General features: G+C 45.5%; 1 protein-coding gene and 1 long non-coding RNA gene across 2 annotated transcripts in view; one reads left to right on the top strand and one right to left on the bottom strand.

The window, feature by feature from the left end:
* Positions 1-23,323, top strand: part of ANK3 (ankyrin 3) — a 197,476-nt gene that overhangs the window by 159,415 nt on the left and 14,738 nt on the right. Inside the window, exons 31-40 of the mRNA XM_081954513.1 lie at positions 253-349; positions 1,294-1,522; positions 1,774-1,899; positions 3,104-3,226; positions 3,774-3,800; positions 6,113-6,194; positions 9,860-17,515; positions 20,027-20,101; positions 21,243-21,374; positions 21,847-21,990. Coding sequence (XP_081810639.1) covers positions 253-349; positions 1,294-1,522; positions 1,774-1,899; positions 3,104-3,226; positions 3,774-3,800; positions 6,113-6,194; positions 9,860-17,515; positions 20,027-20,101; positions 21,243-21,374; positions 21,847-21,990 — 8,691 coding nt within the window. The remainder of the gene's footprint in view (positions 1-252; positions 350-1,293; positions 1,523-1,773; positions 1,900-3,103; positions 3,227-3,773; positions 3,801-6,112; positions 6,195-9,859; positions 17,516-20,026; positions 20,102-21,242; positions 21,375-21,846; positions 21,991-23,323) is intronic.
* The window catches only part of LOC309392931, a 137,778-nt gene continuing 131,977 nt past the window's right edge, over positions 17,523-23,323 (bottom strand). The window contains exons 2-3 of the long non-coding RNA XR_014175511.1: positions 19,515-19,723; positions 17,523-18,242 (exon numbers count right to left, since the gene is read on the bottom strand). This is a non-coding gene — a long non-coding RNA (uncharacterized lncRNA). The remainder of the gene's footprint in view (positions 18,243-19,514; positions 19,724-23,323) is intronic.

The raw sequence follows: 23,323 nt of genomic DNA, 5'->3' as shown, positions 1-23,323 counted from the left end.
GGTGGTGTAGGGTTTCCTGCCTAAGCAACGGGGTTGGACTAGAAGACCTCCAAGGCCCCCTTCCAACTCTATTCTTCTATATTCTGGAGGATAACCTTAGTGGTTTCCATTTGAAAGAGAAGACCGGGAATCCAGAGCTATGGGATTTGGGAGCTCATAACTTTTGGTTCAGACAGAAGCACAATTCTAGACTGGGCCAAAGCTGAGATTCTTTCTTAAAAGAGATTTGTGTCTTGCTGTCTTCTTTTCCAGGAGGCACTTCACCAGCACAGTGGGAAGACATCACAGGAACTACCCCTCTCACATTTGTGAATGATTGTGTCTCCTTCACAACCAATGTTTCAGCCAGGTAGGACAAAAAGCAAGGACAAAAGCAGATTACCTTCATCCTCATCTGGAAAGGAAGATCTCATTCACTTACTTCAACATATTTATTTGTTCATTAATCTATTGTTTATAGCTGCCCATTTCACAAAATGCAATTCTGGATAGCAACAACAATTTTGAATGGTTTTCTTCAAAGAGCTCATCAACTGCATTCCTTGCTCCTATTTTCTTTTCCTACCAGCAGCCCTCTGGGGTAGGTAAAGAATGGCCCTAAATCACCCAAGCAGCTCCCATGGACTACAGTTACATCACTTACAAATAGCCATGAAGTGGTTGGAAAGATTGCCACTTGTTGTTCCTCTGTGCACAGAGCACTTAAAAAGCAAGCCATCCTCCAGTATTGCAATTCTGATTTTAATAAGCTTCTTGGGCAACCACCAGAAAGAAAGCTGGGAGGACTCAAAGGCCCCAGGTTGGCCTCTGGAGGAAAATCCAGATGTGCACCAAGCTGCAATTGAAGTGATAAGAAAAAGAAAGGAAACATGACTCTGTCTAATTTGTGCACTTCCAGTTTTTGGGAAAAGCATCTGAAAGTGAACTAAAATTCAAGAAAAGCTGTGGGGCTCTTGATTTACCTTCAGGACACATTATTCTAGACAGATGTTGATTATAGAGGAAGAGTCATAATTTGATTGGCATTCTAATGAAATATTTATTAAATTCATGTTCTTATGAATTAGATCAATGGTCTCCAACCTTGGCAACCTTAAGCCTGAAGGACTTCAACTCCCAGAATTCCCCAGCAAGCTTAGCTTAGCTGGCTGGGGAATTCTGGGAGTTGAAGTCCTCCAAACTTAGGATTGCCAAGGTTGGAGACCACTGAACTAGATGTATGAAAATAAACTCATTGTTTATGGCTTTCTATCTATCTGCTTAATCCAATCTCTTTCCTTTTCCCCTCTCTAGATTTTGGTTAGCAGATTGCCATCAAGTTCTTGAAACGGTTGGGTTGGCCACACAGCTATATAGGGAATTGATCTGTGTCCCTTACATGGCCAAATTTGTCATTTTTGCCAAAACCAATGATGCTGTGGAATCCAATTTGCGTTGCTTCTGTATGACCGACGATAAAGTTGACAAAACGCTGGAGCAGCAGGAGAATTTTGAAGAAGTTGCAAGAAGCAAAGATATTGAGGTATTCACAATTGAACGGCAAAGGTCTTCATGATAATCATGGACTGTGGGTGAGCTTTTCAAAATGTATTAAATATGACATGAAGCCTGTGCAAACCAGCCTTGGTTTAGTTCAGTTCAGATCAAAGGTAGATTGAAAGTATGTAGCCTGTCGCATAAGAGCCTGGAAAAATGCGTTCGTAAAGTGAGACACATCCCATTAATTTTAATTCTTTGGGTATTAATCCAGGCTTGTTTTTTTCTCTCCAACAGGTTTTGGAAGGAAAACCCATTTATGTGGATTGTTATGGAAATCTAGCTCCTTTAACCAAAGGGGGACAGCAGCTTGTATTTAATTTTTATGCTTTCAAAGAAAATAGACTGCCATTTTCTATTAAGGTAAAAGCCATGGCTGCCATAAGATCGGGACAAAGCTCTTGTGATCTGACAACATTGTTCTTTTGAAAAGACATGCTTGGGATATTTCTGGAGATGGCTCTCTCCATGTGCCATCACACGCTTGGCACGAACTTCTTAGGGGAGATGGGTTGGCGACAAACACAGGCATGGAATGAGCTTCCTCCAGATGGTTGAGGGACTTTCTAGCATTTCCTCTTAGTTGAAGACCAACCTTGCTGCTCTTTGTGTGCATCCCTGCATTGAGACACAATCTGATTTGTTGGTTTGGGGTTCTGAAGGTCCTTCCCAAGTGCTCATTGTCACCTCTGGAAATGGCCAAGATCTTTCTGGTGCCCCCAGATCGATTGTTTTTAGGTGGCCCTCCTGGCCCATTCATGATGGTGTGAACCTGTTGATGGATTGCATTTCCAACATTAAGCAGATCTATTTTTATACATCTTAGCCAATCTTGCTGGTGCAAAGTGCCATCTATAAAACATTTTACACAGAGTTTTCTTTGTATGCAGTTGACATATTCAGTTTAACATTTCTATCTGGGGTGGGTTTCAGCAGAGACTACTGCTGGTTTGCTCAGGGACGTAACACGTGCATGCTTGTGCAGTACAACTAAAGTTGCTCTCTGCGTGTGCAGAAGCAAAAAACAAGATGGCGGTGCCTATGGTGCCTCCAGGAGAACCGGTTTGGGGGCATGGCAGGCCTGGATCGCTGCTGGTTCCAGTGACCCAGGCCGCCAAGCTATTACCAGTTCGGCCAAACCGGTCCGAACCGGTAGGAACTCACCACTGATTTCTATCCCATGGCTCCAGCCACTGTTTCTTAAAGGGCAGCAGTCACGTAAACCTGTTATGAAGAAAACTTTATGGGCGTAAAGAAAAAATGCTTCCAAACTTTGACCAACTCCTGCAGCTTTATGAAGCTTGGGCAGCTAAGGGACCTCATGATTGCTGTCCCAACATTGGACTTTGACAACCTAGAGTGGGAAGAAGAGAGCACAACCTCTCTGGGAAGCTAATGTGTACTGTAGGGGCATAGAAGGGGATCCCATCTTAGCATGTGCTCCTTTTAGTCTCAAGAAATATTCTTGGACAGTTCTTCTTTTGGTTAAATTGGCAAACTAAATGTAGTGGAAATGCGAACTAGAGCCCTCTTTCCAACCAACCTGTGATGTCTTATTGACTCGTAGATCCGAGACACCAGCCAAGAGCCTTGTGGCCGCTTATCCTTTCTGAAAGAGCCAAAGACCACCAAGGGTCTGCCCCAGACGGCCATTTGCAACTTGAATATCACTCTGCCAGCACACAAAAAGGTACAGCCCATGGGGCAGCTTAATATCCCCGGCAGCAGCATTAAAGAGTTAGTATGTGCTACAAATAGGAATGACTGTCTTGCCCTCGGATTAAGCTGGCCTCTCTATGTATTAACTGTTTTTGTGTATGCAGAAAGTAGAAGTGTGGAAAACATCCCAAGTCTGAAATGTTCTGCGCCAAGCAATTCTGAGCTCAAAAATTTTGGACTTGGAGTATTTTGCACTCTTTAAGCAGAAAGCATTTTAAAAATTCCCAGATGCCCATAGTTTGTTGTTTTTAAGGCTGGGAAATTTTGTTCACAGATCCTGCTTCTGCTTAGAGTCCCTAGACTTTCTGCTCTTAGTAATTGTCATGTATTGATTTGCATTTGATGTATAGTTTTGTTTGTTAACCTTTTTTTTTTCGTTGACATTGGTTTGCTTTGTCTATGATGAATTAGCTTGCATTTTTGTGCTCCCTTACTCAACCTTTTTCATATCCTGATATTCTTTTCCCTGCTGTCTGTTATAATATTCCTTGTCTCCGCAATTCATCTTGGGACCAAAGGAAACAGAATCAGATCAGGATGACGAGGTAATACAAAAGAATTTTTATTTTACCTTTATTGTAATCAAGAGCTTATATTTACATTTCTGACACCCTGCAGTAAGGTTTTTCTACCCCAAATTCTCAAACTCTATGCCTGTTTATGCTTGTCTGTGAAATCGAAAAATTGCAAACATCCAATGATGTACCACATACTGCTTAGAGCAACAGAGGCACTTTTCTTCCTAGATTTCACATTCAGCCTCCCTCCTCTTCCTCCTCCATGGACTATTTCACAATACAGATTTGCACAAGAAAAATGAAACTTATCTATGCAGATTCCCATGCCAAAAATTGAGCCACATTTTGTGCAAGTATTTGTGGAGGGAACTATCACTTACTAGGGCGCAGTCAGTGGCCTATACTTTCCTATGATCTGCCCTTAGATAAAAGCTCCTTGTGAGTAACTGGGGCCTACCAAATTCTCTTATTCCAGCACCAGGCTGTTATGAAGCAGGACACAAACATACTTGAGAACTTTGAATCAGGTCAGAAGTGGGATGGATCTGCATTCAAGTATGAAACGTATACAGGGATGCAGAATAGAAACTGCTGGAAGCTGGTTTTTCTAATGCCCCCTCCTTGCCTTTGTGCACATTGAAAGAAAAACCAACCCCTTCCGTGCCTTTTATTTGTCCTTTCTGTACTCACCTTAAAGTAGGTGTACCTTGTCATTTATGTGCTTTCTGTGCAAATTGATTTTGGCAGACGTATTTGACTGGCCTCCATTAAATCTGCTCCCATATGTTCAGTGTATAACTGTAACCTTGTGTGGGGGTGCCCTCATTTGTAGCCAGCAATTATCATTGTGATGTCATGTGCAGTCTGATGGAAGAGCTTATCCCAAGGGGACATTGTGATGTGACCATTAAGGCTTAGCCTTGCTGGGTGATGGTCTAGCACTCTTCAAGGAGGCTGCATTTGATCTTGGATCACCAGATCCCAGGTCAAGGCATGCTGTGGAAAGTGTCCCTCTTCAAAGGCATTGGGAGACTCAAGCAGTGATGCTTCAGAGCCAGCCTTAGATTGCCTCCGTGATCCTTGGTCCTGACACAGACAAAACTGTAGTTGCACTTGGACACAGGCTCACACCACTGTAGTAAATCAGTGCGTCCACCTTGGAGGACAGATGCTTTACTCACGTCAAAGCCGCCTTGCAAAAATGCTTTGCACGATTCTGCTATGTAAAGTGTGACTTTCGAGACTGCACCTGTGTAGTTTAGGAATGACATTACGGATGGCAAGTTTGGGGATTCAGCTCCTTCCCATATTTTTATTCCTCCCTGTTTCATTGTGGATCAAATATATCATGAATTGAGGACATTGGGGCAGCAAAGAGCTAGCTGAGAAGGTCCTGGGTTCAATCTGCTCTCCATGATGCTGAAGAAGGGAGGGGATATGTCCCAAATCAGGTCATCATAGTTAGCCCCAAGGGTAACTGTTCTTCCTCTCTTTTGCCCCACCCAATATGGACAATGGAGCTGTGGCCATCCATCTTCTAGTTACCACAGAAAGGGACCATATATGGCCAGTTAGGTGAACGATTCAGCTGAACAAGAGAAGGGTAAATTTATTTAATGTTAAATCAATCTTTTAAGAGACGCCAATAGAATTTGCACAAACTGGAAACCGCACCCCCCCCCCATACCTGTAAGGTGAAATATCCTTCCATTTTTCTATTTCTTGCAGGGCCCACTAAGCCCCTACGTAACTGTTCGAAATTCAAGCTTTGAAACTAGATCAAAACACACCTAAGTGGAGATCAACCGGGGGGCGGGGGTGGGGAACGGGGCGAGAAGGGGCTGCACCTTATGGAAAGTTGGTTGTTCGGAATTGCAGGGCCAGGAAAAGATAAAACCAGTTTGTGTAGCCTGTGTAGGTAGACCGTATCGCTTTCAGGGCCTGAAGTTTTCTTAAGTGCAAGAATTGTGTTCTTTAGGCTCCATAGGATCCCTGAGGCCTTATTAAGCCTGGGAATGGGGTGAGGAGAATATTCCCTGTTTTTTAAAGCAGGTCTTTGCCTATCTTGGCTGCTGCTTTAAAACAAGGCTGGGATAATGCAATGGCACAGGGTTTCTGGCATGCACAGACATATTCCAGTTTGGGCACTCGGTGCCGAAAAGGTTCGCCATCACTGGACTAGAAGACCTTGAAGGTCCCTTCCAGCCTTGTTACTCTGTTATTTTTTATTATTATTATTTACTGTGAATAAGACCGTGACTGAAATATACAGAAGGGGCATCTGCTTTCAAGGGGGATGTTCTCTTCCAAGTCCCAAGAAGAAATCTGTTTTCTTACAGACGGAGAAGACCGACCGCAGACAGAACTTCGTGTCTCTCGCTCTACGTAAGCGCTACAGCTACCTGACTGAGCCTGGCATGAGTGAGTTTCCTAACGTACTAAGATTGTAAACTAATTTTTCATTAAAAGAGACATTTTTTCTATCAATTTGCACTTTATGTCATTGGAAGAGGTGGGATTTAGTGGGCAGCGCCCTCCAATTATTCAAGCGCTCTTCTTGAGCGCAAACAACTTGAGAAACTCAAACAAGGACACCAACCATTTTCTCTTGAAATATCCGTGGACCACATGAATCATTTGTGGAGAATTGGTTTTCTGCACTTACCTAACCAAAGAAGTTGGCCTTGCTCCTTTTCCAGAGAGGGTGATATCTCATGATTGACAGCTAATCCAAAGGTGCACTCGGTGGTGTTTCAGTTGGGGACCAACTACATCAGCGGTGTCAAAATCAATTTCACTGAGGGCTGCGTCAGCGTTGTGCTTGACCTCAGGGGGCTGGGGTGGGCCTGGCCATGGTGGGTGTGGTCAGCTCAATGTCATTCGTGTTGGGTGGTGACCCAAGCGCTCTGCCAGCGAAAATGGGTTCCCAAGCTACGTTTTCAGCTGCGACAGCCTCCTGCAACCCTCTGCCAGTGAAAACGGAGCTCAGGAGGATCATATGCAGCCTTCGTGAGCTCCGTTTTCAGCTGCGACAGCCTCCTGCAACCCTCTGCAAGCGAAGGCGGAGCTCAGGTGGGCTATGTGCGGCCCTCCCAAGCTCCATTTTTGCTGGCAGAGGCACTGCAGGCCGGTCCTTCACTGCTTCCCGGGTGGCCTTACGGGCCAGATCTAAGCACCCCCCCCGGACCTTGAGTTTGACATCCCTGAACTACTTGTTACACTGCACCACTCTCAGATTAAGCTTATTTTAGAAAAAGCAACTGTCTAGAGCACTTCTGCTCTGGAATGGCATGAATTTCCTAATAAAAATCTCCCTTTTGCTTATAGTTAACGATACTTAGCAGGCATGAAATCCGGGTCTCCCTGTGTATTTATATTGCAGGCCTCCACATAGGAATTGGATTTTGCATTGATAGTTTGGACCAAAGTATTAGCCGACTTAATCACAGAATTCCAACCTATGGAATTAAAGGTTGGAATTTTAATTTAAAATTCTATGTATTTATTCACGGTACAGTTAATCTTACAGAAGTCCAACCTATGGACTTCTGTGGGGTCGACTGTACCGTGAATAGATACATAGAATTTTAAATTAAAATTTCATTATACAATGATGTAAACCTACATGGAAAACAGCCAGGTTGTTTTGAAATATTATCAAAGCAACTTTAGCAAAAGCATAGGAGAAGGTTATTTCATTGACATGGAGATTATGCCTTTATCATTTTAATATCGGCATGTCATAAATTAATTAGAACTTTCAGGGATCGGGACGATGACCCTCCCTTTTCTTCAAAGCCTGTGTGTCCTAGGCATTCCATGCATACAAAGTTAGCAGCACCCTGGACCTTTTTTTGGTCCATTGTCATGTTTTCTTTTAATTAGCTCATGTGTCAGAGTTCCCCTCAGCCAGCTCAACTCTTCAAAGCTTTCCAGAGACTCGGCATAATGTGGTAAGATGAGCCATGGACAACAGTTGGCAGCCTCTGACTGTTGTAGCTGATTCTCAAACTCATATCTTCTGGTGCCCTCTCGGCTTACATTTTCCACCACATAGCAGTTTGTTTGTTTGTACATTCAATGTGCAAACTTGTTTACATTTTTTACATTCCTGCACTGGGAAATTCTAGCTACTATAGTAAGAAAACATCGGCATCATAGGCACAGTGTTCCCAATTGCTGGCACTGGATTGTCACCTACCACAATGCATTTCCCCCCAGTTCCCTTAACATAACAACACACGGGAAATTAAATGATGAGCATTCTTACTTACCAGACCCCACGTGTCTCTCCAATGGAAGGAAGGGAAGAGGCTGGTGGTAAAACTCCATCAATGTAGCTAAGAATCTCCTAATTTGAAGCTGACCTTCTTTTTATAGAGGTGGCACCATCTGATGCCACCATGCCAATGCCTCCCAGAATCACTCTGGAATTGGGCAGTGCCAAAATTGAGATGAATGAATCAATCAATCAATCAAATCAAACCGTCACTTGTATCTTATGAACAGGAACTTTGAAGGCCAATGATAGGACTGTAGCCTTTCCTAGAATTGGTATTCTTAGGGTTGACTGTTCAGCCATAGAACTTAAAACTTAGAAGGATAAATTCTATCGTCTTTCGAAGGTTTCTTTGAAAATCATACATTTTAATAATCCTCGGGATCAGATTAAATCAGCATGCTCACATCAGCAGTAGAGAAGGCCAGGAAAACCATTTTCACAAATAACATCATTTGCTTTTAAATGTGGGGTGTAAATGTTGTATTCCTTGCTTTGAAAAACTATTCTCAAAAGGTACCAAGACATTCAGCCTTGTAGAAAAAGTGGGCTCTTATTCTTTTAAAATGTTTTATGTGGAAATAATTCTGAATATCGATGTAATCCGCATAGCACACCCCGCACATGTCATTTTATTACTCATGCTTGTTTTGACATGATAAAATCATGCATGAATAAAAGTGAAAAAGTTTTGGTTGCTTCGCTTGCCATGTTTTCTCATTGATTGTATTCTTTTTTTCTGTATGACAAATGCTTGTTAAAGTCATTCCACACGAAGCTTTTTATTTACGTTTTACCAAGCTAAAGAACTATTGCATGAATAATTCGACTTTCAGAGGATTTTTTTTTTCATTGTTGTTTTAATCTTTTTGAGTCAGTAAAGCTCTTGCTCTTATTGTAGGGGTGTCCAAACTTGGGAACTTTAAGACTTGTGGACTTCACCTCCCAGAATTCCCCAGCCAGCTGGCTGGGGAATTCTGGGAGTTGAAGTCCACAAGTCTTAAAGTTCCCAAGTTTGGACACCCCTGTCTTATTGGCTTTGTGAGCCTGAAGCATTAACCAAGAGTGCATGGGAGAGAGGTCTGACTTTATTCCCCCCTCGGCTTCACACTTTGCACATCAATTGCCTGTCACTTTGAGAGATTTTGGGAGGGTGGGGGGGGGAGGGGAGGGGGCTCTGCATGAAAGATTTGGGAGTGTTTCTCAAGCAGAGTTGCTCAGAGTCACACGCACAAACCCTATACAAGAACTTAACAAAAATGGTAAAAGCCCTTAAAAAGTAGACAATCCTGAGGAAATTGTGACCCTTGCTGGCAGCAAAGACATATAAATTAACAGGCAAATGGAACTGAAAGGTTTAAAACTTCAAATTCAGCACATCAGAAAGTCAATAGGAAGTGAGAGAAGAATTTTTGGTTCTGGGTGTTACTTTGGACCAGCGTGGACTTCTGTTTTTTTTTTTTTTTTGGTTTGTTTTAGCCTTTTCTGTTTTTTTCATTGTCTGCAGATTCGGTTGCCTTGTGCTTTTCTGTTTTTCATTTCTTGTTGTCTTTTCCATTTCCCTTTTTGTAAACATTTATGATTATCCATAATTACACGGCTCATTCCTATTTTTCCCCCCTCCTGTTAGCCATTGATTGTTACCTATTTCATTCTGATTCATACGAAAATTGTATTTGCTTTTTTTGTAATATTACAAAACGTTTACTGACCAATTTTCTTCTCTGGTCTCTCTGTTTTTCAACCATTTTTGTTGATTTTTACGTTTTATATATCTCTATATATTATTTTGGTTTAACCATTTAAGAAACAGTTGAACGGAGTGCCACGGCTACGAGATCCCTACCCACCACCTATTCCTACAAGCCATTCTTGTCCGCAAGACCCTATCAGTCATGGACCACAGCACCCATCACTGTGCCTGGACAAAGCAAATCGGGCTTCACTTCCCTCTCCAGCTCGTCTTCTAACACACCAACCGCTTCCCCATTAAAGTCAATCTGGTCGGTTTCCTCTGCTTCGCCCATCAAATCCACGCTAGGAGCCTCCACCACATCTTCCGTTAAATCTGTTAGTGACGTAGCTTCTCCAATTAGATCCTTTCGGACAATCTCGCCTATGAAAACCATGGTTTCCCAGCCTCCCTATAATGTCCAAGTCTCTCCCGGGGCCTTTGCCAGAGCTCCTACGGCCACAGAAGCTGCTGGTTTGAAAGGACTGGTGTCGGCCTCTGTGTTCCCCACTCGGACATCACCTGTGACCACAGCTGGGTCTCTCTTAGAGAGGTCATCCATTACCATGACGCCTCCGGCATCTCCCAAATCTAACCTTAACATGTATTCTTCAGGCCTGCCATTTAAGTCCATCATCACCTCAGCCTCTCCTCTCTTGTCTTCACCGTTAAAATCGGTGGCATCCCCTGCTAAATCAGCAGTTGATGCTACGTCACCCTCTAAAGTCACAATGGCTGCCTCCCCTGGGAAACACACGGTTGGGCACACAGAGGTGGCCATGGTGAACGGATCCATATCACCTTTGAAATACCCATCTCCCATCAGCTTGATTGGCGGTCCCAAGGCCACGGCTGCCTTTCAGGAGAAGATGGGGGTGGCAGCCGCTTCTGCAAGCTGTGCCGTTAAAACAGCCAGTGACACAGTTGAGAAAATGTTGCCGGCGACTCCTGCAAAGCCATTTTCTCCCCTCAGGTCGCACGTGACTTCGACTCCGTCCGCCTTTCAGTCAATCAGAACTCCTTCTACGGGGGTGCTCTATACGTCTCTCGGGTCAATCTCAGCAACTACCTCGTCAGTAACTTCATCAACCATCACGGTGCCCGTCTATTCTGTAGTCAATGTTTTGTCAGAACCAGCACTAAAGAAGCTCCCCGAGTCACCTTCCCTGGCCAAATCAGCAGCTGCCTTGCTCTCGCCTCTTAAAACATTGACTACAGAGACATGCGCCCAATCTCCCTTTAACCGAACCTCATCTCCCGTCAAATCATCTTTGTTCTTAGCACCCTCTGCCCTTAAGTTGTCCACATCTCTGTCTTCTAGTCAGGAGATATTAAAAGATGTGGCTGACATGAAAGAGGACCTAATGAGAATGACAGCAATATTGCAGACAGATGTAATGGAGGAGAAGGCGTTCCAACCAGAACTGGCCAAAGAGGGTAGGATAGATGATGAAGAACCTTTTAAGCTGGTTGAGAAAGTGAAAGAGGACCTAGTCAAAGTTAGCGAGATACTGAAAAAAGATGTCTGTGTAGAGAATAAAGCCAAACTCTCTCAGAACGATAAAGGACAGTCCTCTGAGGATGAATGGGTAGAGTTCAGTGCAGGTGAGATTGACGAAGCCAGGCGGCAGGGCATGACTATTCCTCCTCTGACCATCCCAGAAAAGGTGCAGCTCAAAGCCAAGGCTGTCTCTGAAAAGGATTACAACCTGAGCAAAGTCATTGATTACCTAACGAATGACATTGGCAGTAGCTCCCTGGCGAGTTTAAAGTACAAGTTTGACGACGGGAGAAGGGAAGGGGAAGAGAGGCAGAAAAGGGTCCTAAAACCAGCCATTGCACTACAAGAACATAAACTCAAAATGCCGCCAGCCTCCGTGAGGCCATCCACTTCTGAGAAAGAATTGTGTAAAATCGCCGATTCCCTTTTTGGAACGGATACTGTCTTGGAGTCCCCCGATGACTTTTCCCAGCACGATCAAGATAAAAGTCCTTTGTCCGATAGCGGCTTTGAGACCAGGAGTGAGAAGACCCCTTCAGCCCCGCAGAGTGCAGAGAGCACGGGGCCAAAGCCCCTTTTCCATGAGGTGCCGCTCCCTCCGGTGATCACAGAGACCAGGACTGAAGTGGTGCACGTGATCCGTAGCTATGAACCCTCACCGGGGGGAGAGGCCTCTGAGCCTCATGCAGAAGAACCTCCCTCACCCAAAGTGGTCAGCACCTTTATGGAGCTGGAGCCCCGGCCCAACGGGGGCTCCCTCAAGGGGAAGGTCAACGCCTTTCAAGTGAAGGCCAGTAGTGAAGACGAGTGTGCCCTGGCTAAAGGGGTCCGGGTGAAAGAAGAAACCCACATAAGTACCACCACCAGAATGGTTTACCACAAACCTCCATGCACTCAGAGCCCTTCCGAGAGAATAGAGGAAACCATGTCTGTCCATGACATCATGAAAGCTTTTCAGTCGGGACGGGACCCTTCCAAGGAGCTGGCAGGTCTATTTGAGCATAAGTCTTCGGTATCCCCAGAGGCTGGCAAATCCACTGAAATGCCACCCCAGCCCGCAGAGAAGGACTACAAAATGAAACCGAAACTGGAGCGTATAATAGAGGTCCATATTGAAAAAGGTAATCAGGCTGACCCTACTGAAGTCATTATTAGAGAAACCAAAAAGCATCCAGAGAAAGAAATGTATGTATATCAGAAAGACGTGTCACAAGGGGATGTGGAAAAGCAGGAGGCTGTTCCTTGTTCGGATGAACAAGGTCAGCCCGAAGAAGAAGAACTGACGGCCGAAGAGTCCCTCCATTCTTATTTGGAATCTTCTAGAGTAAACACTCCTGTCTCCCAGGAAGAAGATAGTCGCCCTAGTTCTGCCCAACTTATGTCTGATGACTCGTACAAAACCTTGAAGCTTTTGAGTCAACACTCAGTAGAGTACCATGATGATGAGTTGTCAGAACTAAGAGGGGAATCTTACAGGTTTGCCGAGAAAATGCTTCTCTCAGAAAAGCTAGATGTGTCTTACTCAGACACAGAGGAGTCAGTTACTGACCATGTCCCCCCCCTTAGCTCAGACTTTCAGGGGCCTGATAAACGATCCAGAGAAAAAATAGCCCCAGCGTCCCCACAAGACATCCTCACCAAAATCTCTAAAGAGATATCAGAAAATGGTGTGGGTAAAATGTCAAAAGATGATCCTTATGAGAAAGTGACAGTGTTGCATTATTCCGGAGATGTTAGTAGCCCAAAGCATGCTATGTGGATGCGTTTTGCCGAGAACAGATTAGACAGAGGTAGAGAAAAGTTGATGTATGAAGACAGGGTGGACAGGACAGTTAAGGAGGCTGAAGAAAAGCTGACTGAAGTCTCACAGTTCTTCCGGGACAAGACAGAGAAACTGAACGATGAGCTGCAATCGCCGAAGAAGCAGCAGAAAAGGAATGGGAGAGAAGCTGGTGTGGGCCTTAGATCAGCGAGCAGCAGTCCGGAGAAGGTGACTGCTTCTGAGTCACAAGGCGACTGGGCAGGAGGAGGAGGAGTCTGTACCCAGGACGGGAAGGGCTGGCCAAAACCTGAGGAGAGGAAGGCAGCCAGTTTGCCCAGCAGCCCAGAGAGGCAGATTCTCTCTCAGCCGAGCAAGGACCTGAAGAGAGCAGCTCAGAAGAGCAAAATCCCAGAGGCTCTGCCAACTGGGTTCCAACTGAAGCAATCCAAGCTCAACTCTATTAGGCTAAAATTTGAACAGAGCCTGGGCTCCAAAAGTAAGGAGATGCTTCCAGAGGAGAAAAAGCCTGACGCGCCATCTAAGATCCCAGTGAAAAAGTTGCAGGACAGCAAGCTCCCAGTCTATCAGTTCTACTCCCGAGAAAAACAGGCCAAAGAGATAGACCTGGTGAATGGGAACTTAGCATTGCAGAAGGAACCTCCTGCTGGCTGCTTCCAAGATGGCCCCAGGGGCAAAGGCAAAGTTATTGAGGATGCACCTCCCCTGAAGGTCCCCAAAGCCAAGGATGAAATACCAAGCAAGACCGTTTCTGCCCTTGCAGAGCAAAAGGTGAAGGGCTTGGCCTATGGTGCCAGTGCGGTGCCTGTCCCAGCCAAGGGGCACTGGGATAAAAAGATTTATAGGACATGGGAAAGTCCTGGGACATCTTCCCATAAGGCCCAGAGAGAAAAACTTTCCCATGTGCTTGTGCAAGATGTAGTCAATGAAAACCAAATTGACCCTCTTGAGACTAAAGATTTGGCCAAATCTGGTGAACTGATCACTGTGACCGAATATGAGCAGAAAGTGTCCACAAATGGATCAGGTTCTAAGGAGGTGAAGGAAGTGACTGTAAAGTCTCCATCCAAAAAGGTGCTTTATAGAGAATACCTTGTCAGAGAAGGGGACTATCCCAGCGAAGTGAGGGATAGGATTGCTAAGAAAAAAGAACCACTGATGGCAGCCCATATTCCAGAAAGAGTGTCAGAAGAGCAAAGTATGTTGGCGGGTGGCGTTCCTGAAGGACAGCCCCCAACTGCACACCACGAACTGCCAACTCGCGTGCCCCACATCAGAATGGATAAGGAAAAAGTAGAGGGACAATTTGATGGGACTGAACAAAAGAAAGGGGTAGAATATAGTCCAACCAGCACCAGGCAACTCAGTTGCTTCCAGTTAAGTCCTCCTCAGGGGGAGGCAAAATCATCTCCCAGTAAGACGCCCGACTCCTTAGAAGTTAGTCCAGGGAAACTGTCTCCTGTAAAGAAATTTGACCTGATGAAACCCTCCCCTTTAGCCACAGAGGACACAGCGAAGGAGATAAAAACACTCCCTGTTTATGTCAGCTTTGTTCAAGTAGGGAGGCAGTATGAAAGGGAGGTGCAGCAAGGAACGATCAAAAGAATTGTAAGCCAGGAAAGTAAGACAGTGCAAGAGACGAGAGGGGGGTTATATACCACCAGGCCACAGAAGCAGCTCCCCTCCCCCCAAGGTAGCCCAGAGGATGACACTTTAGAGCAGGTGTCCTTCATGGACAGTTCTGGGAAAAGCCCCCTAACCCCAGAGACCCCAAGCTCAGAGGAAGTGAGTTACGAGTTTACCTCCAAAACACCCGATTCACTCATTGCTTATATCCCCGGCAAACCCAGCCCAATCCCCGAGGTGTCAGAGGAGTCAGAGGAGGAGGCGGAAGCCAAATCCACCTCCATAAAACAGTCACCCCCAACCAAGCAAGAGCTGCCCAATAATAACTTGGACAGGGAATCTAACAAAAGGCCGAAAGGAAACCGGGTGGCCTACATTGAATTTCCACCACCTCCTCCATTAGATGCTGATCACTCAGAACCAGAAAAGCCGCGTCCCTCCTCTGAGAGCGACATGGAGCTGACAGAAGTCAACCTTCAGGATGAACTCGAAAAGCGTCAGCTGGCTGAACCCGTCATCCGCGTTCAGCCCCCTTCTCCTGTGCCGCCGGGAGAAGATCTGAGCGACTCCAGCGATGACGAGTCTCTGTATCAGCCCGTTCCCATTAAAAGATACATGTTTAAACTGAACGATATCGAAGATGACTGGAAAGAGGCCACCACGCGCAAATTCTCTGGAACGAAGGAGGCCAGAAAGGCCAATGAATTTGATTTGGCCCTTGAATCCCCCCAGAATGATGTGGCACCCAATGGGAACAATGACCAGTCAATTACCGAGTGCTCGATAGCAACCACTGCAGAATTCTCCCACGATACAGATGCCACTGAAATTGACTCTCTTGATGGGTACGACCTGCAAGACGAAGATGATGGGCTGACCGAGAGCGACTCTAAGCATGCCTATCCAGCAGTAGAAACTAAAAAAGATCTCTGGGTTACTGAAGGCATCTTGAAACAGACTGACCGAAGTTTTAGCCAAAGTAAGCTGGAAATTATTGAGGAGGAGGAAAAAGTCGGCTCTGAAGAAAAGGAAAAACCCTTATCCAAATGTCCAGCAGCTGAAAAAAATGTTGATAAGGCCGAACAAAAGTCGGGGGCGCAGTTCTTCACTTTGGAAGGCCGACATCCTGACAGGACCGTGTTTCCTGACTCATATTTCAGTTACAAAGTAGATGAAGAGTTTGCCACCCCTTTTAAAACCATAGCAACCAAGAGCCTAGATTTTGACCCTTGGTCCAGTAACCGTGGGGATGATGAAGTCTTTGAATCCAAGAGCAGGGACGATGACACCAAGCCTTTTGGCCTGGCGGTGGAAGACAGGTCTCCAGCCACCACCCCAGACACGACGCCAGCTAGGACGCCGACAGATGAAAGTACCCCAACTAGTGAGCCCAACCCCTTCCCGTTTCATGAAGGGAAGATGTTTGAGATGACTCGCAGTGGCGCAATTGACATGAGCAAGAGGGATTTTGTTGAAGAAAGACTCCAATTTTTTCAGATTGGTGAGCATACTTCTGAAGGGAAGTCAGGGGACAAGGGGGAAGGGGATAACAATAAAGTCACTGCCATCACACAGCTACAGTCAGGGGACAAAACGGTAGAGAAAACCATAGAGAGAGAAGTAGAAACGCCAGCAGTTGAACCTAAGCTCATCCTCCAGGCCAGTGGAGATGGCATGGAAGCAGCACCTGGTTGTAGCTCACTGGAGAAGTCGTCCGTGGCGCTTCACGCTTCTAAAGTCGATCCCAAATTGCGTACACCGATTAAAATGGGCATTTCGGCTTCCACCATGACGCTGAAGAAAGACATGTCTGGGGAAATGGCAGATAAGCTAGAGACGGTGACACCAGGGACTCAGGGGTTAGACCGCAAAGCTGTAGAGGAGGTCGCAGACACAGCTGCGCTTAACCAGACCAGCAGTAGGGAAGCAGAAAAGTATGATTTTCCAAAAGATAATTTTAATAACAACAACAATTTGGACCCATGCACCACACCTACCAATCACCTTACTTGTACAGTAGTGCTAAATGAACCCGTTGAGTCCAAGTGTCCCACCCAGAAAGCTAATCCAATGAAATACCCTTCAGCAAACGGTCCCGGTACAACCCAAAGAGACTGTAAGCAGAAAAGGCCCAGAGAGCAGCAGGCGCTCTCCGAACCAGTCGGGAATCAAGCACGCTCCCGGCTTCCAGTAAAAGCCAAAGACGCTGTGCTGCATAGCCTTAGCCAGACCAGCAGGGGGAGTCATGTCAGGGAGGCCAGGAAAGTTGACCCAAGGAAGCCGTGCAGCTTTCCTCCACCCGTAGAGGGTAGGTCTAAGATCCCCATAAAAAACATAGAGAGGCATAACTTGGCCTTAGCTAGAAAAATGCCACCCGCTCAAAGCCAAGGGCAGATAGAGAGAAGCAAGGCCAACTCTTTTCCTTCTAAATTACCATTAAAGGTAAGATCTACCACCACCATCACCATCACAGCCGCAGCCGCAACAACTGTTAAAGCAAAGCAAGGTCAGCTTAGGGAGGTATGTAAACATTCTATTGAATATTTTAAGGGAATTAGCGGTGAGGCTTTAAAGCTTGTCGACCGACTATCTGATGAACAGAAAAAAATGCCACCAGGCGTGTCTGAGGAGGTGGAGGAGGAGGAGGAGGAAGAAGAAGATAGTACCTCAAGAACCACATCCCTGTCTGAAGCCACTCAAGTTTTCCAGCCATCCATTCCAACGAAGCCCGCTAGAGATATGAGAACAGAGGCAGCACCATTAAAATCAAAGATTGAAAAGTCCGACAGTGACAGGAGGAGGAGGAGGAGTAAGAGAAGGACTGGTGAGAATGGAGGGAGTCAGGTTTCTGGAGCTCTCCGGGCTCACCCTGTGGAAGCCAAGCCTAGTTTGTAAAACTTTCAACTTGTTGATCTTAGTGCATGAACTGTTGTGATTGCCTGTGTAGTGACTTCCTCTAGTTCTCATTCTGTCATTGTCATCTCTGTGTTTTGTCTTTTATGCTCTTCTTTCTCTCTTTATGTGAAGTCTGTATAGTAGATAGCTAGGGACGCATGCTGAAGACATTCATGTCAGCCCCAAGATGCTCCCGGACAGTAAAAATTGCCCTTTGTCAAAAGAAAGAATTTCTTTCATTCTTTAGTTCCTGGTGGGCTATTTTCCCCCCTCCACTCCAGCAGTAATTAAATCATGTTATATACAGCTCATTAGATAGATTGTCAGCATGTTTGGTTCCATTTACACAATATTTACATCATGTAGATGAACACTACTAGCCTTTCAAAGGGGAAAGTTCCAGATCTGTGAATCTGCATGTTTGTGTGTGTGTGTGTGTGTGTGGTGGGGTGTGTATGTGTGTGTTTTCGTAGATTTTCACGGGTGTAGGTATGCTAGTCTTGTTGTATTCGGGTCTTTTCCCGTGTAAAATTGAGATTGTCTTGGCAACGTTTCGGCGAGGTCTCACTTGCCATCTTCAGGCTGGTGTTTTGGACAAAGCGTGGTCGGAGCTGCCGTCCTTCTATAAATCTGACTATACCTCCCACCTACGTTCCCTCTAAGGTGTGCGGCTGCGCGCCCGCACAGGTGGCAAGAAAACACCGCGCAGCAGTTTTCAACTGCCGCGCAGTGATTTCTATTGCCACAGGCTCCGGAAGCTGGGGAGGTCCTTTGCAGGCAGCTAGAACGGGCCGCCCACAAAGGACTTCCCCAGACTTGCTTTGAGGAGCACGGGGCGACTGAGGCTAGTTGTGAAGCCCCAAAGCCCCCACCGCCACCGGAAGAACAGCTGCCACCTCCTCCTCCTCCTCCTCTAACAGGCAGCACTGCCGGATTTGCCGCCCGGCGCTGCAGCTGAGATGAAGCCGCCAAAGCTCCAGCCGGTATCTCCGCGTGTGGCAGCGGCGCCTCCCCTCCGCTCGGAGCACTTGAGCTCAGCGCTGGGTTACCCCCGCCCCCTCCTCCTCCTCCGCCGTGCTTTTGAGGAGCCATGAGGCTACAGGAGACAGTAGGAAGGCGGGGGGGGGGGGAGCAGGGAAAAAAAAGCCTCATGGCTCCTCAAAAGCACGGCGGAGGAGGAGGAGGGGGCAGGGGTAACCCAGCGCTGAGCTCAGGAGCAAATCTGGTGGTGCTGTTGGAGGAGGAGGAGGTAGCAGCAGTTATTCTGGTGGCAACTCGTCGGCATTTTCAGGAGCAGCCCTGCCCACGATGAAGAAAGCAAAGATGGAGCAGATCCACGCAGATGACGTCACTGCAACATGACTGGAGGAGGAATTCTGGGAGTTGAAGTCCACAAGTCTTAAAGCTGTCAGGTTTGAAGACCCCTGGGGTTTTTTTCCCTAAAGGATTAGGGGTGCAAGGATCTTGTAACTTGACAGCTTTAAGACTTGCATGCTTCAATGCCAGAGTTCCTGAGCCAACATGACTGGAGGAGGAATTCTGGGAGTTGAAGTCCACAAGTCTTAAAGCTGTCAGGTTTGAAGACCCCTGGGTTTTTTTTCCTAAAGGGTTAGGGGTGCAAGGGTCTTGTAACTTGACAGCTTTAAGAGTTGCGTGCTTCAAATGCCAGAGTTTCTGAACCAACATTTTGGTTGCTAAGCAGGAGCGTTGTTAAGTGATACTGATATTATATAACACTTTGAATTAAGCGTGTACCTTGAAGAAACATAACTTTGGGTTTCAAATAATACTGATTTCGTTGTTGTCTTAGGTGACATCTGTGAAAAAAATTCGGTTGCTCAGGCATGAAAATGTGCCTCTCAAACACTATACTTTTCTGCTCACATCGAAAAAAAATTAGAGGGAACATTGCCTCCTGCCTACCAAACATCTGGAAACCAGCCCTAGTCAACAAATGAGCCCCACCCACCACCCAGGCCATTACAACACAAAACAACAACAGACACACACCCAGCACCAATCAGCACCAATCTACCAATCATGATACATCCACAAAGCCAATCAATCCACTTACTGAAACAAAGCCAGCACTCCACACACACACACACACACACCAAGATTTATAGAAAGACGGCAGCTCCGACCACGCTTTAAGCTGAAAACACCAGCCTGAAGATGGCAAGTGAGACTTCGCCGAAATGTTGCCAAGACAATCTCAATCTTACACGGGAAAAGACCCAAATACAACAAGACCAGTATACCTCCACCCGTGAAAATCTACGAAAACATATATATTTAAAAAAAGAACCAAAACAGGGCATTCCATTCTTTTTAGTAATTGGACTAAAGGCACCTATTAAAATAACACAGTGTATTAGAGTTTTGTTAGTCAGTGCTGAGAACCCTTTCACCCTTTTAATAGAAGAATTGTAAATCACAGGTCCACAGAGCCCATGTGAACGGACCGATATAAGGATGGCAATTGTGGCTGATCACCTGGGACTTAGCTGGACAGGTAAGGTTTTGGAATATTCTGGTGCTTTAGAAACTAGCAACCTCGAAGAGGCTCACCTTGTTGTTTCTCCCTGGATGTGTGTATCCATGGGTTGATGGACAGAGGAGGGCAGGGTGAACTTATTCCTTCCAGGTCCTTCCTACACTGCTCTTCAGATGAAGAGATTTAGAAAATGGGAAAGAGCAGAGTTCTTGGAGCTCCTAGTATTTTCAAAAATAAATAATAGAGCTGGTAAAGATGGGCCTGTTGAGTTGATGCTTCCATTGATGCCTCCATGTCCTTTTTGTGGGCAGCAGCACTACAGTGTAAGAGATATTACCTTTTCCTAGATGATGTTTTGTCATCTCAATCCTGTCTGCAGCCCTGGGATTGCATGGAGGCTTACCTAGGTTAAGGTCGGCTGAGGCCAGGTAAGGGCTGCTACAACTGAAACAGTTGCTTGCATCACGTGGAATCTTCCCCTGTGACTTTGGTATCTCCTCTCTTGCTTCAGATGTGTAATAGATCATCACAATAGCCAAGTAAACCACAAAGCTTCCCATTGGGTGTTGGAGGCTGCCCGATTGGCATTGATCTCAGATAAGAAAGGGGATGGATTGAGCATTGCACTTGGATGGGTGGGAGTTATCCCAGATGTGTCCATTCATTTTGCCCTCATTCTGGCCACAGCAGACGTCCTTCCAATTCTGGTCCTTTGATGCAATCCTGGGAGCAAATGGAACTGGGTTGTGATGATGACAGGGAAGCCTCTGGTCTCGACTTTGGATTTGGAAACCTGGTGTCCAAGCCATAGTGTTGTATGTTTGGAGGTTGTCAAGGGCTGCCCTCCCTCTGCCTGGACCATTGTTTCTGTCCAGACTGAAACCAACAAAGTAAAAAGAATGTAGAATGGAGAGAAGACCCATAGCATTCTTATCCCCTCTTCCTGAGTCTGCAACTCAAGGCTGTCTCTGAAAGTGGCTCTCCTTGTTCTCTGCCTACACTCTTTGGCCTTTGAGGTGTGTTGGGAAGTTTAGGCTGAATTTTCTGAGAATAAAAATTGGTTGTATCGTTTGATGTCAGAAATACATTTGGTTTTTACACGGGCTGTTCAAATAAAACATGAGTAATTCTTTTTCCTTCTCTCTTTTCCACAATGTAGAACTGGCAAGAGAGCTGAATTTTTCTGTTGACGAAATTAATCAGATTCGAGTGGAAAACCCAAATTCTTTAATTGCTCAGAGTTTCATGTTATTAAAGAAATGGGTTACAAGAGATGGAAAAAATGCTACAAGTAAGTTTAAGATTTGTGCAGAAAAGGCTGCATCTTGAAATTCCTACCAAAGAATGCAGCTCCTTGATAGGTGACAGGCTCAAGAGTATGTCTGTGAATGAGCAGTCATAGACCAAATCGCTCTGTGTCCAGAGTGCTTATATTCTTTATCCAACAACCTTGGTCGTCCAACCTTCGTGCATGTATAATATTGGAGAGAGAGATACCACATCCTGGAGAATAAGTTGCCACTGTTAAGTTTATTTGATTTACGCAGCTTTGTGCGTTCACTGATCAGAAGACATACCAGGATTTGATAAATAAGCAATTCAAAATGTACAGGGCACTGCAGCTCATGTGCTCCCATTTGTGACATTTAGTTGATGTCTCCTCTACACTTCCAAAGAGATCGGTGAATCCACAGGCCACCTATCCAAAGAATTCAAAGTTGCACACAAGAATTTTAATGTGCTTTGTCCTTTCCCCCCCACAGCTGATGCCTTAACTTCTGTATTAACAAAAATCAATCGGATCGACATTGTAACTTTGTTGGAAGGACCAATATTTGATTATGGCAACATATCAGGCACCAGAAGTTTTGCAGATGAAAATAATGTATTCCACGATACTGTTGATGGTAACTGAGTTTGTTTCATTTTATGTATTTTTCCCCCCAAGTGAGTAACAAATATATATGTTTTTGATTTAATAATATGGGACTTTGAGACTTTTTGTCCACTTAAAATACGTTTTTACTTAGCAAGATACGATTTGGGGTATGACTCAACCAGCAAAGGTTCACTTGTTTTGAATTAACAGAGTTGCAAATTGCTTCTGTAGTCCTGAGGTGCGATTGCAAACTTTGCTGTTGCATTCTGAAACCTCCCCTAATCGGGCAATGAAACTCCAGTGTTCCAATTCTGTGCCCAGAGTTTTTCTTGAGGTTGTTAACCAAAGTTTTGCTTTCAAACATGGAGGTGCAATCAAGAACAAGTTACAGCAATTACTTTTTGGCTTTTGACATGTTGCTAGGCTGCTTACGAAACACTGTGCTGGCCTGAACATGCAAGATGAGTGTATATGCATGTGTCGACTTGCATATGCATACATCCAAGAATCCATGTTCTGGGGTGCTGCCTCCTGGGGGAAGCATTCGCTGCCTCTGAGCAGCAGGGTTCGCCCCTAAATCGCTGCAGTGCAGAAATATAAGTTCTGTGGACATTTTAAGAAATTTGTTCTTGAAATGTGGCTTGTGCTGTTCAATCGTGAAAGAGGTCTCTTCCCTCTAAAAAGAATGTGCTTCTCTTGTTTTGCGTTCTGTCCTTCCTCTTCTCCAAGCATTTCTAAAGCTCCTTGTCCTCACCAAGACCAGACTGTTATCTTAACTTTCTCTCCGTGGATTCAGAGAACCAACCAAGCAACCAACCAACCACCATTATAATTAATGCACGTCGTTTCCAGATGCCATGCTCAGCACTGAACTTCCCCATTTTTGTCAGATGGGTTAGCCTAATATTTACCTGTGGGATTGTGCTGTACCATTCATTTGCCATTTCATTTCTGTGCTGAAACTAAATGCTAGGACAGGCATGGTCAATGCGCAGACTCCTGCAATGTTCTGTACTCTGGCTCTTGTCCTGAACGCTGGGAATAATTTTCTGACAAGCACACAGTGCAACAGTCGATGGTCAGGTTGACATGAGCCATGGTGGCGCAGTGGTTAGAATGCAGTATTACAGATAACTCTGTCCCCTGCCAGGAGTTTGATTCTGGCCGGCTCAAAGTTGACTCAACCTTCCATCCTTCTGAGGTCGGTAAAATGAGGACCCAGATTGTCGGAGGCAATAGACTGACTGTTAACCGCTTAGAGAGGGCTGGAAAGCACGATGGAGAGGTATATAAGTCTAAGTGCTATTGCTATTGCCATGCTTCCTTCTTGTAAATGTGAGGACACATTCATTGATTCCCTT

The sequence above is a fragment of the Natrix helvetica genome (genome assembly GCF_964273705.1).
Source record: "Natrix helvetica genome assembly, chromosome: 5".
NCBI lineage: Eukaryota > Metazoa > Chordata > Lepidosauria > Squamata > Natricidae > Natrix > Natrix helvetica.
Note: the sequence above shows the minus strand (reverse complement) of the source record. Positions and strands in the feature narration are given on the sequence as shown.